This window comes from Crocuta crocuta, unplaced genomic scaffold (assembly GCF_008692635.1).
Source record: "Crocuta crocuta isolate KB4526 unplaced genomic scaffold, BGI_CrCroc_1.0 scaffold258, whole genome shotgun sequence".
In the NCBI taxonomy this organism is placed as follows: Eukaryota; Metazoa; Chordata; class Mammalia; order Carnivora; family Hyaenidae; genus Crocuta; species Crocuta crocuta.
The window spans coordinates 4,377,633-4,397,416 of NW_027532842.1; the positions used below are offsets into that span (position 1 = coordinate 4,377,633).

Consider the following 19,784-nt stretch of genomic DNA (forward strand, 5'->3'; position numbering starts at 1 on the left):
AGGATATTAACCCTAAAAGGTCAGTTTTCCAGTCACGAGTGGTGTCCGCAGCCTGACTGGTGAGTAACCAGGAAGCCCTTTGTTTCAGTGTGTTGTCCCTTTAAACAGCAGCTGGGCAACTGTTAACAGTAACTGACCTTGGGTCCCTTCTCCAACGTCCCCGGCTCACCCAGGGAGTCCGTCCTTCTCTTTCATTGCAGATTCGTGCCCTTGAAATCTTGGGTGACAGGTGCTGAGAGGCTGGAATCAGTGTCCTGGACCCTAAGCGGCCAGAGAGGGAATAAACGGAAATGATCGATTCCTCTGTAATTTACCTGTTGCTTCAGAATATTCCAGTAGTTTGGACTGTCCGCGTTTGGTGGACGCCAAGGCAGGCAGTCTGCGTGTTGTGTGTCAGTGCACGGGTATAAAATTCAGCAAACACACGGGCTCTCACCATACAGAATAAACAACCTCTAACGTTTTATTACTTTTTATGTTTTTAAGTTTGTATTTAATTTTACTATTTTTATTATTATTTTTATTTTTTTTTAGTTTCTTTTTTACAAATAGTTTATTGTCAAATTAGTTTCCACATAACACTCAGTGCTCATCCCCATAAGTGTCCTCCTCTATGTTTACTATTTTTTTTTAGAAATAAATCGTTGGAGAGAAAGCAAAAATCACCTTTAACTGTTACCTCTAGGCTCAATCCTCCTGGCTTCCTCCCTTGGGCTCTGCTCCAGGCAGTTACTATTCTGAATGTGTTATGTGTGATTTTAGTCATTTAAAAATACGGTGAAGCCTAGNGTTCGAGCCCCGCGTTGGGCTCTGTGCTGACTGCCAGCTCAGAGCCTGGAGCCTGTTTCGGTCTGTGACTCCCTCTCTCTCTGACCCTCCTCTGCTCACGCTGTCTCTCTCTCTCTCCTAGAAATAAATAAAACATTAAAAAAAATAAANTGTTCTCAGGAATGGTTGTACCCGTGTTATTTCCAATATGGTAACTATCAGTAGATGTACGCCACATAGATGAAAACTCCTTGGGTTCTTTGATATTTTTTTAAAGACCCTGAAGGGTACCTGAGGCTCATTGGTTTGAGAGCCAATGACTTACTCTACGACACTACTGGCAAAAACCATCAGTTATCATACCTACACTGAGTTCCTGTTGTTTCCGGTGAGGTACTGTCTTACCTCCATGTGTTCGCCTGTTAGTAAAGCACATTACATACTTTTTTCCCCCACCATTTGAAGGAGAAGTGGAATTAGGTCCGAAGTTTGGCAGGTCTGTTTTATCCTTCTAGGCTGAGTCGAAGGCTGGAGGCCCTTCAGAGGGCATGGGAAGCACAACGGGTGAGCGCGGAAGAACGGGGAACGTGGGCAACCTCGTCTCAAGCACAGCGCGGAGGGCGGTGCTGAGAACTCAACTGTCAGAACTTCCAGAGGCAAGCTGGGACGGCTTCGGCTCCTTCTGGGCCAAGCCCAGGCGCTGCTGTCCCGGATTAGGGCTGTTTGTGCCGAGGGAAGACAGTCAGGATATTAACCCTAAAAGGTCAGTTTTCCAGTCACGAGTGGTGTCCGCAGCCTGACTGGTGAGTAACCAGGAAGCCCTTTGTTTCAGTGTGTTGTCCCTTTAAACAGCAGCTGGGCAACTGTTAACAGTAACTGACCTTGGGTCCCTTCTCCAACGTCCCCGGCTCACCCAGGGAGTCCGTCCTTCTCTTTCATTGCAGATTCGTGCCCTTGAAATCTTGGGTGACAGGTGCTGAGAGGCTGGAATCAGTGTCCTGGACCCTAAGCGGCCAGAGAGGGAATAAACGGAAATGATCGATTCCTCTGTAATTTACCTGTTGCTTCAGAATATTCCAGTAGTTTGGACTGTCCGCGTTTGGTGGACGCCAAGGCAGGCAGTCTGCGTGTTGTGTGTCAGTGCACGGGTATAAAATTCAGCAAACACACGGGCTCTCACCATACAGAATAAACAACCTCTAACGTTTTATTACTTTTTATGTTTTTAAGTTTGTATTTAATTTTACTATTTTTATTATTATTTTTATTTTTTTTTAGTTTCTTTTTTACAAATAGTTTATTGTCAAATTAGTTTCCACATAACACTCAGTGCTCATCCCCATAAGTGTCCTCCTCTATGTTTACTATTTTTTTTTAGAAATAAATCGTTGGAGAGAAAGCAAAAATCACCTTTAACTGTTACCTCTAGGCTCAATCCTCCTGGCTTCCTCCCTTGGGCTCTGCTCCAGGCAGTTACTATTCTGAATGTGTTATGTGTGATTTTAGTCATTTAAAAATACGGTGAAGCCTAGGGGCGCCTGGGTGGCTTAGTCGGTTAAGCGTCTGACTTTCGCTTGGGTCATGATCTCGCGGTTCGTGGGTTCGAGCCCCGCGTCGGGCTCTGTGCTGACTGCCAGCTCAGAGCCTGGAGCCTGTTTCAGAGTCTGTGTCTCCCTCTCTCTCTGACCCTCCCCTGCTCACTCTGTCTCTCTCTCTGTCTCCTAGAAATAAATAAAACATTAAAAAAAATAAAAATAAAAATACGTTTACAGGGGCTCATGGGTGGCTCATTCAGCTAAGCATCCAACTCGATGTTGGCTCAGGTCATGAGCTTACGGGATTGAGCCCCACGTCCGACTGTGTGCGCACTGACAACGCAGAGCCTGCTTGTGATTCTCTCTCCCTCTCTCTCTCTCTCAAAATAAACAAACATTAAAAATTAAAAATAGAAATACTATAGATCCATAATCAAGACACAATATTGTAGTTATGTATCTTTAAAGTTGACATATCATTTTCACATCACTCTTAGATTTTTGAGCTCTGTATATCAATAATCTATCATCTATTGTTAGCACTCTTAAAAATCTCCACGATATTTCATTATAGGATTAAGATGGGTTTTTTTTTTTAACTGTTCCTTTATTCCTAAGCATTGAGATTTTTTCCTGTTTTTTAGCTGTTACAAACAGTCCTGGAATGCACATCGTTGTTCACGTCTCCTTGTACACATATGAGGGTTTTTTTTTTTAAAGTTATATTTAGAAGTAGAAATACAGTGGTGCCCTCTTAACTGTGGCTTTGCTTTCCACGGTTTCAGTCACCCGGGGTCAACCACAGCCCCGAAGCAGAGGATCCTCCTCTGATGCGTGGTCAGAAGGTCTATAGTAGCCTAACATTAGGTCACGATGCCCGCGTCATTCATCTTGCTTTGTCTCATCATGTGGATATTTTATCATCTCACATCATCACAAGAAGGTCAGTACAGTACTGTCCGATAATTTGAGAGAGAGAGAGAGAGAGACGACATTCACATAACTCCGTTACAGTATATTCTAGTTGGTCTATTTTATCATGATTGCCGTTGATCTCTTGCCATGCCTAACTTATAAATTAAACTTCTACAGGCGTGTATGCATAGCAAGTAACATAGTGTTTACAAGGCTTGGTACTCTCTGTGGTTTCAAGCATCCGCCGGGGGGTCTTGGAATGCATCACCCACAGATGCGAGGCGACTACAGAACTGGACTGTGCGACACCCGCAGCCTCACTGACTGTCTACAATGGTTGTGTTAATTTATACTCCCACCTGCCCCCTACTGGTTTCTGATGCCCTGTGTCCTCACCCACGCATTATCATGCTCTTTAGTTTTTAGCTGTAGCCTGACTGAACTTGAGCTATTTTCATATATTTATGTTGCTTTTATCTTTCTCTAAATTGATCACCAATTCCAATGTGTTCTATATGTTTTTATATTTTTTTATTGATTTGTGGGAATCCTTTAAAACATCTAAGAGAAAATCTGTGTCAGTTATTGACATTAAAACATACTCTGGGGGCATGTGGTTTGTTCTTAAAGGTTTTTTTTATTAATGTTTTTTATTTATTTCTGAGAGAGACAGCATGACAGGGGAGGGTCAGAGAGAGAGGGAGACACAGACTCTGAAACAGGCTCCAGGCTCCGAGCTGGAATTCAGCACAGAGCCCGACGCGGGGCTCGAACCCACGAACCGCGAGATCATGACCTAAGTGAAAGTCGGACGCCCAACCGACTAAGCCACACAGGTGCCCCTTGACTGTTTCAATACACAAAAGGTTCTTTGTTTTCATGAAGTCAGATTAATCAGTATTTTCCTTTATGGTCCGTGCTTTTGAAACTTTTTGAAGTAATCTTTCCCATTCCCTGATCTCATACAGATTTCATTAATTCTTTTAAATCTTTGAAATTTTGCTTTTCATACTTAGACAATTTAGCCTCTCTGAAATGTATTTTTGTAAGTGATGGAAGTTAGAGATAGCATTTCCTCCATACTGCTAACCAGTTAGTTCAGTATAATTTGTAGAAAGAAAGCCTTTCTTTTCCTGAAGACTTAATAATGCCACTCTCCAGGCCTCTGTATGTGTATGTGATCACTTTTCCTTGGCTTATTCTGTTCCTAGTCACTGTTTAATTATAATAGTTTTATAATATCTATTGCCTACTTTTCCTTGGCTTATTCTGTTCCTATCACTGTTTAATTATAATAGTTTTATAATATCTATTGTCTATTTTACTTTGGTTTTATTATGGTTATTTTATTTTGGTTAAAAACACAGAAAATTTACCATTCAAGGCAATTTTGTTTTGTGTTTTCCTTTTCAAAATTTTATTTAAATTCTGTTTAGGTAACATAGAGCGCAGTATTGGTTTCAGCAGCAGAATCCAGTGATTCATCACTTACATACAAAACCAGTGCTCATTATAACAAGTGCCTTCCTTAATGCCCATCCCCCATCTAGCCCATCCCGCACCCACCTCCCTCCATCAACCCTTAGTTTGTTCTCTAGCTTTAATTGTCTCTTACATTAAATAACCTTAAAGTTTACAATTCAGTAGCATTAAACACAGTCACAAAATCGTGCAGCTATCACCACTGTGTATTTCAAGAACTTTCTCATCATCCCAGACAGAAACTCCATACCCGTTAAACAATAACGCTCCTTTTCCCCTTTCCGCCAGCCCCCACTAACCTCCAGTCTATTTTTTGCTGTCTCAGTGAATTTGGCTACTCGAGGTACCTCGTATAAGTGGAATCGTAGCATTTGTCCTTTGTGTCTGCCTGTTTCACTTAGCATAATATTTACAAGTTTCATCCATGTAGGATGTATCAGAATTTCATTATTTTTAAAGGCTGAATAATATTCCAGTATATGTACATAGCACATTGTGTTTATCAGGTCACTTGCTGATGGACTTTTGGGTTGTTTTCACCTTTGGGCCATTGTGAATAATACTGCTGTGAACACTCGTGTGCGGGTTTCTGTTTGAGTCCTTCCAATTCTTTCGGGTGTGTATCTAAAAGTGGAATTCCCAGATCATACGGTAAATTCTATGTTTAAGTTTTTTAAATTGAGATATAGTTGACATATAATGTTAGTTTCAGGTGTAAACACAACGATTCAATATTTGTATTTATTGTGAAGTGATCACCCGCAAATCTAGTGAGCATCTGTCTTCACACATAGTTATAAATTTTTTTTTTCTAGTGATGAGAACTTTTAAGATTTACTCTGAGCAGCCTTCAAATATGCAATACAGTGTTATTAACTACAGTCACCATGCTGTATGTTACATCCGCAGGACTTCTTTCTTTTGTAACCAGAAGTTCGTATCTTTTGACCTTCTTTAAAATTTACTCATCTCCCATTCCCACCTCTGGCCATCATCAGTCTTCTCTGTATCTATGAGCTTGTTTGTTTATTTTTGATTCCCACATGTAAGTGAGATCATATAATATTTGTCTTTCTCTGTCTTCATTCAGTTAGCATACTGCCCTCAAGTCCATCCATGTCATTGCCGATGCCAAGAGCTTCCTCATTGTCATGGCTGGATAATACGTAATTGTATATATTCACCACATTTTCTTTATTATTCATTCACCAATGGACACTTAGGTTGTTTCCTTATATTGCCTGTTGTGAATAATGTTGCAGTGGGTGTGCAGAGATCTTTTAAAATTAGTGTTTTTACTTCCTGTTTGGTAGATAGACCCTCAGGTCAATCACGTGGCAGTTTTTAATGTAAACGAATACATATGGTCCTTTAGGATCATGAGTGTAAGCTCCCCTGGCCACATAGCCAGCCAATCCAGAGGTGTCCCCTGGGTGGCAGCCGCAAAGATAGTGCCACCCTCTGAGGTCTCTGGAGGGAATTCCTGTTGGCCCTTGGACGTGTGCTTAATTGGAAGCCTGTCCCCTAGGCTGCAGCTATGAGGCTAACAGGCCTCTTCCACAGAAAGACTGTTGCCACTCAGCTGTTCCCTGGGGGGTGATAGTCGGTTAAGAGCCATTTCTCTGTTGGTTTTATCCTTATGGGACCCACAAGCATGAGTCCTGCTGGTCACCAGAGCCAGGCAACCTAGAGCGTCCCCTGGGAAGTCGTCACAGAAACTGGGGTGCCAGAAAAGGGCACTAGCTCCTTTCTGGCAGATACTGCTGAGCCGGAGTGAAGCAGATGGAGCGCACACAGGGGCCATCCACCGGCCTCCGTCCCTGGAGAGCACTTCCGCAGGCCCCCCGTGTGCCACACCGCTAGCTTGCCCCTCAGGCGGAAGCTCCCTGACCAGCAAACAGGCCTCTTCCACAGAAAGACTGGGGGGGGGTGTTTCCGTCTGCTGCCTGTGGACTGCTCTGGGGCTGGCGCTGGCCAAGGACCTGCTCTCTGATTGTTACAGTCCCATCCCATGAGACCCAGGAATGCAACCCCGGCCAGCCACCAGAGCCAGGCGGTCAAGCAGTGTCCCCTGCATGGCAGTCACAAAAACTGGGGCACCAGAGGTACAAACTGGGGTGCCAGCTGTGTGTAAAAACTCCCCTCTGGGAGATATTGGTCCTCTGGAGAGTGGCAGACCGTCTCCAAAGATAGTACCCACCCTCCAAGGTGTCTGGAGAGGTTGACTGTTGGTCTTCAGATATGTGTTTGATGAGAAGCCTGCCCCTCAGATCACACCGGTGAAGATAAGTTAATTGGCCTGCTTCACAGAGAGCCTGGGCTCCTCAGTCTGTTATCTCTCTGTTGTGACGTTGGGGTGCAGGCTGGGTGAGAACTCTTTCTCCACTGGTGACACTCCACTGGGACTAATGAGCATAGCCCTGGCAGCTGTAAAAATCAGGTCACCAGATGAGTATGTAAGCCCCACACTAGAAGATATCAGATGGCTGGAGTGAGGTGAAGATGGAGAGCAAAGATGGCGTCCACAATCCTCCATATTTGGAGAAATTTTAGCAGACCCCCAGCTGTGTGATAATGTAGATGCCAGCCCCATAGGCCAGTGCTTTGACCTGAGAAAAAAGGTCTCTTTCACAGAAAGTCTAGGCACTTTTTAGTTGGCTGCCTCTGTGCTCGGCCCTGGGGAGCATGCGGGTGTTTGTACATGTGAGGCCTTTAAGAATGATTTTCTCACTTCACCATAGCCTTGTGAGGCTCAGGGATGCAAGCCCTATTAGATGTTTTGGGGCTCATTTCTAAGGTGCAGGTAAAAGTCGAGGTGCCATAAGTAGGGTTCAAACCCTTCACTCCTCCGGGAGAAGCTCAGGTTTTTGAGTTCCCTCCTGACTGCGGGGGGCCATAATCAAACCCACAGTGGGGTTTATAGTAAGGTCGTGTCAGCCTTTCCTACCCACTCTGATGTGGGTTTTTTCCATTCACTTTATGTGTAGGAGTTGCTCAGCTACTTTTTAGGCTCCCCCTCCCTACTCCTGGAAATTGCTCCATTATGCAGCTGTGGAGTCACTGTGTATTTTGGTTTCCCTAGAGACTCCTTCTTCAGTAGGTTCTTAGCCGCTTCTTGCAGCTGTGATTCTCTGTTACCGTATGGGAACTGTGTTCCCGTGGCAAGGGCAGGAGAGGGCAAATGTTCTCTAATCCTATGATTTGGCTTTGTTCTTCCCAAGTGCTTCTTAGGGGGTTTTTCTTTTAAGTAAGACAGGAAAACTAGAATAATCTAACGCTAGGCATTTCCCTTCTCCCCTGTTGATGAGGCTCTGGTAAAACACTTTTCCCTGAGGACGCCCTTGTTGAGGAGAACAGAATGTGCTGGGCATATCTTACAATGGTCCCTTTTCCCTCCCCTTCTCTTACTGGCGGCTCATATGAAGGGACTTTTCTCTGATCTTCACCCTGAGAGCCTAGCAGTGCTCCTTAAGGTCCCCCTGTAGGACTGTGTCCCCAGAGACTTATCTTGAAGCTAATTTATGGTTAAGCCTTCTGCAATTAATCAGTGACCCTCTACATGTTTCTTCCAGTTGCTGGCTCCAGAGATAAATTGTGATTCTCTGTATACACCCCTCTCTTCAGTTTTTGGGGTGGCAATTTGCCCTGTGACCTGAATTCTCTGAGGGATATAAAAAGAGTCATTGATTTTCAGTTTAGTCATATATATTTTTTCTCTTTATGAAGATGGAAGTCTTAATTTCCAAGTTTTTTTTTTTTTACATGTTACACCAGAATGGTTTTTAAAATACTTTGAGAGGATTTTATATAGGCCATCACATAGTTTGTCAATAGACTTCCATTTCTTTCTTTCTTTCTTTCCTTTCTCTTTGCATTTTACTTGTCTTGCCTTTTTGCACTGAATAAAGCCTTCAGTATAATATTGTGTATATGTGGTGAGGAAGGACAGCCTTGGGTCATTACCAGTCTTTGGAAGAAAGCATCTGGTCTTTTGCAATTAAGTCTGATATTTGCTGCAGGTTTTTCATAGTTATCCTTCATTAGGTTGAAGAATGTCCCCTATTTTCTTGGCTTGCTGGGAGTTTTGATCATTTGATGTTGAACTTTGTCAACTGCCTTTTCTGTATCTATTGAGATTATCACAGGGTTTTTTTTTTTCTTTAGTCTTTTGAGGTGATAAATTACATCCTTTTATGTTCAAATGATGAATCAAACTTCCTTTCTTGGAATAAACCCCACTAGGTCATTATCAGTGTCCTAGGCTTATCATAGGGAAAATTTGCCACAAACTGGGTGACGTAGAACAACAGAAATCTATTATTTCAGAATTCTCAAGTATAGAAGTCTGAAGTCAAGGTCAGCAGGGCCGTACTTCACTTGAAATAATAGGCGAAGGATCATCCTTTGCCTCTTCCACGTTCCAGTCGCTCTGGATGCTCCTTGGTTTGCAGCCGCACAATTCCGTTCTGTACCTCCATGTTCACGTGGCGTTTTTCTTGTCTCTTCTCATGGTCTTCCCTTTATATGTGTGTCTGTCTCTGGGACCAAAGTTCCCCTTTTCATAAGGATACTAGTCATATTGGATTAGGGCCCACTCTGTGACACTTTCTCAATTTGGTTGACGCTGCAAGGACCTTATGCTGTGGTCTGAATATTTGTGTCCCCCTACCCCCATGCATGTGTTGAAGTCCTAAGTACCAGTGGTGAGGGTACTAGCAGGTGGAGCCTTGGGGAGGTGCTTAAGCATGAAGGAGCCCTCGTGAATGGGATCGGTGCCCAGAGAGATCCTTAGCCCCTTCCACTATGTGAGGATATAATGAGAATGAACCAGCTATGAACCACGAAGGTGGCCCTCACCAAAACCATCATGCTGACACCTTGATCTTGGACTTCCCAGCCTTTAAAACTGTGAGAAATAAATTGGTTGTTTATGAGCTACCTAGCTTGTGGTATTTTGTTAGAGCAGCCTGAACAGACTAAGACAACTTATTTCAAAATAAGGTCACATTCTGAGGTACTGAGGGTTAGGACATCAACGTACCATCTTTTGGCGTGAAGATGCAATTCAGTGCATAAAAGTCATGGTATGTGATCATTTTGTATATTGGTAGATTTGATTTTTTGCTAAGGATTTTTGTATTCATGTTTATAAAGGATTTGTATTTGTACTATTTTTTTCTTGTAATGACTTTGGTTTTGGTGTCATAATGTGGTTTCATAAAATTTTTAGGAAGCATTCCTTCCTCTTATTTTTCACTGGCTGCTTTCAAGATATCCTCTTTGTCTTTATTTTTCTGCATTTTCACTATAAATCCAAGTGTGGTTTTAATTTTTACTTTGAGATGTATTGGTTTTCTTGCTTCTCTGAAAAATTCATAGCCCTCTGTCTTCACGTATTGCTTTTGCCCCATTTCTCTCTCTCTCTCTGTCTGTCTTTCTATCTGCTTTTACCTTGTAGCACTACTAATTCTGAACCATTTTAAACTGATAGTTCTTGAGATTTCTTGGATAACTCTGGTGATCCCATTTTGGGTTATTCTGCTGGACAGTCTCCTCCCTCCCACCTCTCTCTCTCTCTCTCTCTCTCTCTGTCTCTCACTCCCTGTGTCTCTCTGTCTCTGTCTGTCTGTTTGTCTCAATCTCTTCTTTGTCAGGATGCTACCAAGGCCCTGTGGGAGTGATTGGTGAATGGATAATGGGGCAACAGTCTTTCAACTTCACCCTGACTCTGAGATGACATTTTCTCAGAGTCTTCATCTTGGGCATGACCTGAGCCTTGACTTCTATAACCCTTGTTTTCCCACAGTTAACTTTGGTATTAATTAGATTTCTTCAGGAGAAAAGTGCCTTTTGAATTTTTTACTTACTTCTCTTGAATTTTGTTTTTGATTAACATTTGACTTGATAATAGCTGCCATCTTGACTAATGGATTTAAAAAGCCTTTTAAAAAGGTCACCATTTTAAGCTGTGTCAACAGAAAGTTTGGTCACAATAAGATGGCCTGCAGTTATCTAAAGCCTTGTTTTAATACCCAAAGAAGTCACTGCTATCTACATCCTGTTTGCCAGCTTTTCGGTCATTTCTTGATGGGACAGCTGGCCTCCTGCCTCAGTGGTGAAACCTAAGTGTGACCCCAATAGTGCCTCTCTTTCTGACCTTCATAAGTGATTTGCTGGTCTAATAGTGATTTTTTTGTTTGTTTGTTATTCCTAAACTCCAATAAACTTAACCGGGAAATGTCTTGGCATTTATTTTGTGTTAGATTTTTCTTAGTCATTTTGTTCTCATTAAAGAAAGGTCTATTCTACTATGACTTTCAATAGTTTTGTTTCATTTTTTAAATTTCTTAAGGACAAGAAATATGCATACATTGGATCCTTTGTCCCACATCTGTAATTCTCTCCAGTTCTTTATCATCTGTGCTCTTTTTCATTTCGTTTTGCTTAGTTTTCATAGTCTGTGCAGGACATGCCTCTTTTCAGCTCTCTGTTACCTTAGTTGCTTCTAGGGTGGCTTTCCTGTTTCTTAAGATATTTCTCTTTCATTTCTTTCCTGCGCTCTTTCAGGTCACATTGAAAATTCTTCTGTAGTTTCATTGTCACTTTAAAAAATAATGTTGTATTTCTATTTTTGACCGCTTGTTTCATAATGGCCATATCTAATTTCTTTTACAGGAAATGTATTTTCTGTGTGTTTTGTAACTTAATTCTTTTGATGTGCAAACAAGAAATGCCTTTGTCTTGTGTTCCTTAGGCTTTGTCATTTTTACAGGCAAAGGGCTGCATTACTTTTTCATAGATTCTATTCTGTCTCACTGTTTACTATTTTCAGTTTAATGGGGCCACTCTAACAGACCAGTTATTTGCAGAAGAGATGTGTTGGTGCGGTGAGAGGCATCTAGCGTGTGAGCCGGGACATTAGCTTAGGCTCAGGCCTTTCAACTAGGGACACTTAGTCACCAGCACCCTTCTCTCAAGTAGCAGCAGGTCAGCAGCCTCCCCCTTCCTGAAGATCACACGTGTCCAGTCAGGTGTTTAGAGCTTTATTTATTTTCACCAGCAGCCCCTTAGTAAACCTTGGCCTTTTGTTTCTTCACCCTCACACATGAATGGGTTGCTGGGGAGATGCTTGTAGATAAATAGCAGGACTAAACATACAGTCATGGTGGGAAAGTTCCGTAACTCAAGGATTCGAATATCCCGATTAATCCTGCACTATAGGACCTTGGGCAAATCTGAGGAAAATTGAGTACATGGACTCAGACATAAAGGCGTTTCTTAATGTTGAGGGCATACTAGCCTCTATTTCTCATCAGAAACAAACGAGACTCTCCTTGGCCCCTTGGTCAAAAATCTCATTTATTTTTGGGGTAGGAGATATCAAAATATATATTACCTGGGCGAAGTTAACTGGGCTGGGAAGACTATTCAAGGCTATTGCAGTAGGGGAGAGAGACTGAGCTCACCTTAGCTGAAACAACAGATGCGAGAGTTTGTAAGAGCTGAGAGCTGAGATGGGGAAGGAAGGGGGGAGTTGGTCACCTGTGTCTGCTAACTGGCTTTACCTAAAGAACAAGTACAGTTAGTCTTATCTTATGACATATGAGAATTTTACACTTAGAGCAAGGCACTCCCTGAGGTTCGGCTTCTACCCTACCGTGGAGATCTTCTTTGATGATTACATTTCCGGAATCTCCCAGGTCCTTGAGAAAAGCATTCCCAATGACCTTAAAGCTGGCAAGGGGCTTTTCAGGACGTTTCTATACATTTCAAAGGGAGTAGAATAAGAATATACAATCACATTTCCCAAAGTAAATGCTTTACATTAGTAAAAAGGAAAGGGAATCCAGGGACCTATAGATAAGAAGACCTCTATTTAAAATTTAGTCAAGCTGAAGGGAATGTTAAGGCCATCTTGGTCAGGGGGCTGCACTCTGGTCATGGAACTATGGCTCTTCCATCAAGACACTCTCCCCTCCCCTTCCCCCGGCCCTCTTCACCTTCACCCCTCCTCTGTTCTCTTTCTGAGGCCACCTGCTGGGTCCTATGTCACTGCATCTTCCCCAAAGTCTCCTCCCTGGGCTGAGTGTCAGGGCCCACCCAGGGCCTCCAGGGCTGGGGAGGCAGTGGGGTTGCGGGAGCTGTGAGGGAACCAGAACTGCCTCCCAGTGCAGGGTGACAGAGGAGGCTCTGGATGTCTGGTCCCTGGAGAAGTGGATAGGCAGGTGCAGAACCTGAGGCTGGGAGGCAGCCTGCTCCCAGGGGACTCGACAGAGGTTGAAGTTCCCTGTCCCAACGTGCAGGGCGCGCGCTGCTTTCCCTGGAGCCTGATTTCATTTGCGCGTCTGTGTTAACGTTCCCCTGCCTTCTTGTTGTAGGACCTGTTGATTTCTCTTTAAGCTGTCAGAACGTGGAGGAAAAGATGGGCTGGCCACAGTCTCTGCAAGGAGCAGATGTGTCCAAAGTCCGCACCATTTACCTCAACGAACCCCTTAGGAACGCTTTCTGCAAAAACTCCATCAGGTGAGAAGTGTGTGTGGAGCTGGGAGGAGAGGAGGGAGGAAGATGCGGCCCTCACCTGCCAAAAACACTTGGTTTAGGTGCTTCGGGCTCTAACAGTCGTCTCAAACCTTGAGAAACTTTGAATTCTCAAGTTCACTGCCAAGAATATGCTGTGTCATCATCTCACCTTCAAGGTTTCTGTCTCTGAATTGGCCTCTGCTCTCACTTGTTCCTGTTCATGGCAATACCATGCATCCCACTACCAATGGAGAGTTCTCTTTAACAATATCTATCTATGAGGTAAAGTGCTTTCCTTTTCTTCCCCCAAGGTCTTATTTAAATTCAAGTTGGTTGACATATAGTGTAGTGTTGGTTTCAGGAGTAGAATCTAGTGATTCATCACTTACATATAAAACCCAGTGTTCATCCCAACAAGTACCCTCCATTATATACACACACGCATGCATGTGAACACAGACACACACACACACACACACACACACACACTGAACATCTTTTTTATCCATAGTCAATAGGCATTTGGGCTCTTTCCATAATTTGGCTATTGTTGATAGCTATAAGCATTGTGGTGCATGTGCTCTTTGAATCAGTACTTTTTGTATCCTTTGGGTACTACCAGGAGGTAGTACAATTGCTGGGTCATAGGGTAGTTGTATTTTCAACTTTTGAAGGAAACTCCATACTGTTCTCCAGAGTGGATGTACAAGTTTTCATTCCCAAGGTAAAGTGTTTTCCAATGGAACTTCACAGAGCTGCTGAGTTCCCCACCATTATCCTACATTGGGGAATTTAGTATTAGACTTTTTTTAAAAATTGAAGTATAATTAACATACAGTGTTGTATTAGCTTTCAGGTGTATAATATAGTGATTCAGCAATTCTATACATTACTCAGGGCTCATCAAGATAAGTGTGCTCTTAATCCCCTTCACCAATTCACGCATCCCCTGGTTCATCTCTCTCCTGGCAACTGCCAGCGATTTTTCTGTATTTAAGTTTTTGTTTTTTGTTGGCCTCTTTTTTTTCTTTGTTTCTTATATTCACATACGACTGAAATCATATAGTATTTGTCTTTCTCTGACTGACTTATTTCACTTAGCATTATACCCTCTAGGCCCTTCCATGTTGATATATATTATATCTTCTTTGCCTTTTCTTCTATGGATGGACACTTGGGTGGCTTCTATATCTGGGCTATTGTAAATAATGCTGCAATAAACATAGGGGTGCATATATCTCTCTGAATTTGTGTTTTTGTTTTCTTTGGGTAAATATCCAGTAATGAATTACTAGATCATATGGTAAATAGGTTTTAAATTTTTCATGGAATCTCCATACTGTTTTGTATAGTGGCTGCACCAATCTGCATTCCCACCAACAGTGCATGAGGCTTCCTTTTTCTTCACATCCTTGTTATTTCTTGTGTTTTTAAATTTTAATCATTCTGACAGGTGTAAAGTGACATTTCATTGTGGTTTTAGTTTGCATTTCCCCGATAGTGATGTTGAGCATCTTTTCATGTGTTTATTGGCCATCTATGTGTCTTCTTTGGAAAAATGTCTATTCAAGTCCTCTGCCCATTTTTAAAAAATATTTTATTTAAAATTTAAAAAAAATTTTTTTTAAATTTATTTCTGAGAGAGAAAGAGAGAGACAGCGTGAGCAGAGGAAGGTCAGAGAGAGAAGGAGATACAGAATCTGAAGGAGGCTCCAGGCTCTGAGCTAGCTGTCAGCACAGAGCCCAATGCGGGGCTCGAACCCACGAACCATGAGATCATGACCTGAGCTGAAGTCGGATGCCCAACCGACTGAGCCACCGAGGCACCCCAAGTCCTCTGCCCATTTGTAATCAGATTAATTGGGGGGGAGGTGTTGAGCTGAATAAGTTTATATTTGAATACGTTTATATATATGATGTTAACTCCTTACTGGATATGTCATTTGCAAATATCTTTTCCCACTAAGTAGGTTGCCTATTTATTTTGTTGATGGTTTCCTTCACTGTGCAAAAGCTTTTCATTTTGGTGTAGTCCCAATAGTTTAATTTTGCTTTTGTTTCCCTTGCCAGAGAAGACATCTATAGTAGAAAAATAGTTCTAAATCCAATGCCAAATGGACACTTCTTTCAGGAGTTTTATGGTTTCAAGTGTCACATTGACATATGTAATCCATTTTGATTTTATTTTTGTGTTTGATGTAAGAAAGTGGTCCAATTTCATTCTTTTACATGTAGTTGTACATGTACTACATTTACATGTAGTTTTCCCAGTACAACTTATTGAAGAGACTGTCTTTTACCCTTTTTATATTCTTACCTCCTATGTCATAGATTAAGTGACCAAATATGTGTGGGTTTATTTCTGGGCTGTCTATTCTGTGTTCTTGGTCTATGTGTCTATTTTTGTGCCAGTACTATAATGTTTTGATTACTATAGCTTTGTAGTACATCCTGAAATCTGGGAAGGTGATACATCTAGCTTTCTTCAGATTGCTTTGGGTAGTATTGGCATTTTAACAATATTGATTCTCCCAATCAGTGAGCATGGTATATGTTACCATTTGTGTCCTCTTCAATTTCTTTCATCAATATTTTATAGTTTTCAAAGTGCAGGTCTTTCACCTCCTTGGTTCAGTTTATTCCTAGATATTTTATTATTTTTGGTGCAATTATAAATGGGATATTTTTTTATTGATTTCTCTTTCTGCAACTTCATTACTGGTGTATAGAAACACAACAGAATATTCTTAGTTGTAGGGTGTTTTTTTTTTTCTTTTAGCACTTTGAATCTATCATACTGCCCCCTTTTGGCCTGTAGTTTCTGCTGAAAAATCACCTGATAGCTTTATGGGGCTTTCCTTTTATGTAACTCTGCTAGTCTCTTGCTTTTTAAGACATTCTCTTTATCATTACTTTTTTTTTTTGGTGGCATTTTAGTTATTGTATGTCTTGGTGTGGACATCCTTGAGTTCATCTTGTTAGGGGAACTCTCTGCAGTCTGTATCTGGATGTCTGTTTCCATCCCCAGATTAGAGAATAGTTTTCAGCTATTATTTCTTCAGATAAGTTTTTTGCCCCCTTCTTTTTCTCTTCTTTTTATAGGATCTCTATATTGTGAATGTTATTGATGATGTCACAGAGTTCCCTTAACCTATTCCCATTTTTTGTTACTGAGTTCTCTTTTTGCTGTTCAGCTGGGTTGATTTCTGTTACCCTATCTTCCAGATCACTAATCTGTTCTTCTATATCCTCTAATCAGCTTGTGGTTTCCTCTAGTGTATTTTTTATTTCTCTTATTGACTTCAGCTTTCACTGGTTTTTCATATTTTCTGTCTCTTTGTTGAAGTTCTCACTGAGTTCATCCACTCTTGTCTCAAGTCCCATTGAGTAACTTTATGACCATTACTTTGAATTTTTCTTATCAGGCATATTATTTTTGTTTCATTTTGGTCTTTTCCTGTGATTTTGCCTTTTTCTTTCATTTGTGACATATTCTTCTGTCTCTTGGTTTTGTCTAACTCTGTGTCTATTTCTATGTATTAGGCAGGTTGGCTACATCTCCTGTGCTTGAATGTAGTGGTCTTTAATAGAAGAGTGGGGCCTTATAGTGCATTGTCCCTTGGTCACCAGAACAACATTCTCCAGGGATATCTCCTGTGTGGGCTGCCTTACACCTTCCTCTTGTGTCTGGGCTCAATTATTCTTAGTTCAACCAGCTGCAATGACCCCCTTTTTCTTCCGTTGGTGCACTGGACGGGGTTTGCTCTCTGCACTGTGGAGAGGCACGTCTGTGGCTACTGTGGGCTTGTTGGTGGGCAGGGCCAGCAGTCAGCCAACCTGTCTTCAGTTAGCCTCTCTGCCACAGCTGCAGATGCAGAGTAGGGCAGGGCTTGCTTTCTGCACAGCCAGCTAAGAGGCCTGGCTGCAGAAACTGCGGGCATGTTCTTACGTGGGGTTATGTCTCCCTGTCTTCAGGGCAGGAGTCCCTGTGGAGTGGCGCTGGTGTCTGCGGGAGCTGCTTGCAGGGTGCGGGGGGTGGCAGCTGCCTTCCTGGGATGCCTGTTATGGAATCAGGCAGGCTGGATGGGGTGGGTCGACAGGGGAATGCTGGGGTGGGGCCCCTGATGCTAGCAAGGGAGATGAAGAGTGTTTCTGGCTCCCACAGGCATCTGGCTGTCTAGCCTGGGGGAAGGAAAGAGAAATGGCTTCTGCCAGCACTCTTGCTCCTGGAAAAATCTGCAGATCCCTGCCTCTCCAGCATGTGTTCTGAGATTAATCAGTAAATCTCCTTCAATCTCCTACCCCCTGTGCTTTTCAAATGGCTACTTCGGGGTTGGGTCTTAAGCTGTATTGTTTGGGATGCTGGCTCTTTAAAGGCAGGGACCCAGCTTTCTCTTGCTCTCTGGCTCTCCCACAGTTAAGCCTGCTGAACTCTAAAGTTCTTGGGTTGCAGCCCCACTGGCTTTCAAAGCCAGATTTTATGGGGGCTCATCGGTGTGGGTCCCGAGGGCCAGGGGTGCCCGGTGTGGGGTCAGATTCTCTTGCTTTTTGGTACCTGTGCTGTCTCTCCCATTTGTGGTTCGCTGAGTTGGGGATTTGGTTCCTAAATGTAACTCTGCCCTTCCTTCCTTTTCTGGTGTGGCCTCTTCTGGGTGATGGAGATGGTATCTTGGTGTGTTTGCAGACAAGGTGAATTCAGGCTTCTTCTGCCATCTTCCCCAAACTCCTGGTCTTTCTGGTTATTTTTAAAAGTTTGTTTGTTTAGGGGCACCTGGGTGGCTCAGTCGGTTAAGCATCCGGCTTCGGCTCAGGTCACGATCTCATGGTTTGTGAGTTCGAGCCCCGCGTCGGGCTCTCTGCTGACAGCTCAGAGCCTGGAGCCTGTTTCAGATTCTGTGTCTCCCTCTCTCTCTGACCCTCCCCTGTTCATACTGTCTCTCTCTCTCAGAAATAATTAAAACTATTTTTTTTTAAAGTTTGCTTATTGAGAGACAGAGAGGGAGGGAGGAAGAGGGGGAGAGAGAGAGAGAGAGAGAGAGAGAGAGAGAAAGACTCCACAAGTGGAGGAGAGGCTGAGAGAGAGAATTTCCAGCAGGCTCCACACTGTCAGTGCAGAGCATTATGCCGTCACGAACCACGAGATCATGACCCGAGCTGAACTCAAGAGTCAGATGCTTAACTAACTGAGCTATCCAGGTGCCCCTTTCTGATTTTTAAATGTAGTAGATTAATTAGAAAAAAGAAACACCTCCGCGATGGTTTTCTCTGTCCATGACGTGGCCTAGGCTTTTGGGGGTAGATGGGTTTAAGGTGACTTTTAATGATGAAGCACCTGGGAGGGAGACGAGGGAGGGACACTGGTGGCTCTTATCCTATAAGACAGATGTTATTAGGGGTTTTGTTTCAAGAATGCCAGGCCGTGTTAGGGCAGGTGGAATACATCTTGCTTATCTCTTATATTCATAGTTCTTAGTTCCGGGGAAAATTTCTTTCCTTGTCCCCACATAGTTTTCAGATAACGATGAATGTTTTCAAAATCAACAACAAAACTCTTCCAAAAAGAGTCAGTGTTTTATAATAATATTTTACCCAGTTCTAGGTTTTCCTTTGGTGTTTTCAGGGTGCAGAGTGTGAGCTGACGTCGGTAATTCTCTTTCTACCTGCAGCACAGCCAAGTACAGCCTGTGGTCGTTCCTCCCTCGATATTTATATCTGCAGTTTAGCAAAGGTGCCAATGCTTTCTTCCTGTTCATTACGATACTGCAGGTAATATTTCTGAACACATTGTTGGGTTACGCTTTTTTAAGAAAGAAAAATATAAAAGGCTCATTTAGCTGAGATAAAAATTGGATGTACAGAATAAATTCAAACACGGCGAGAAGTATTGTTCTGACGATATTTAAGTTACTCAGTAAGACATTGAAACTCTCAATTTTGGGAGAAAAAAACATGGTGATGCCCAGTAGATGAATTGGCCCACAGTTCTTCCTGATTTAGATCATTAATGAGATATTGTTGGACCAACTTTTATAATTTATGCCACCTCCATGAGAGTATAATTTTATGATGTTAAAAGGAAGAGTTTAAAGAAAGTCCAAATGCTAGTTTGAAGTAGCCAATTTTCTTTTCTTTCCTTTTTAATATTTCAGTAAGAACACTTAATGTGAGATATACCCCCTTAACAGTTTTAAGTGTATGATACACCCGTGTTAACCATAGACATCTGTTGTACAGCAGATTTCTAGGACTTATTAATCTTGCATAGCTTAAACTTTATGCTCATCGAATAACAGCTCCTTCTCTCTCCCTCTCTCCCGACCCCGACACCACCATTTTACCCTGGCTCCATGAATCTAACTACATTAAATATCTCCTATCAGTGGACTCATGCAGTATTTGTCTTTCTATAGCTTATTTCATTTAGCATCATGTCTTCAAGATTCATCCATGTTGTTAGATATGGCAGAATTTCCTTTTTTTTTTTTATTTCTAGGAGAGAGAGAGAGAGAGAGAGAGAGAGAGAGAGAGACAGCGTGAGCAGGGGAGGCCCAGAGAGAGAGGGAG

At 42.4% G+C, this 19,784-nt stretch overlaps 1 protein-coding gene across 1 annotated transcript in view; it reads left to right on the forward strand.

Moving 5' to 3' along the window:
* The first annotated feature begins 1,517 nt into the window (after positions 1 to 1,517).
* LOC144216133 (phospholipid-transporting ATPase IB-like) overlaps positions 1,518 to 19,784 on the forward strand; it is a 194,503-nt gene continuing 176,236 nt past the window's right edge. The window contains exons 1-3 of the mRNA XM_077745421.1: positions 1,518 to 1,531; positions 13,079 to 13,223; positions 18,887 to 18,986. Of these exons, the coding sequence (XP_077601547.1) occupies positions 13,123 to 13,223; positions 18,887 to 18,986 (201 nt within the window). The 5' untranslated portion in view covers positions 1,518 to 1,531; positions 13,079 to 13,122. The remainder of the gene's footprint in view (positions 1,532 to 13,078; positions 13,224 to 18,886; positions 18,987 to 19,784) is intronic.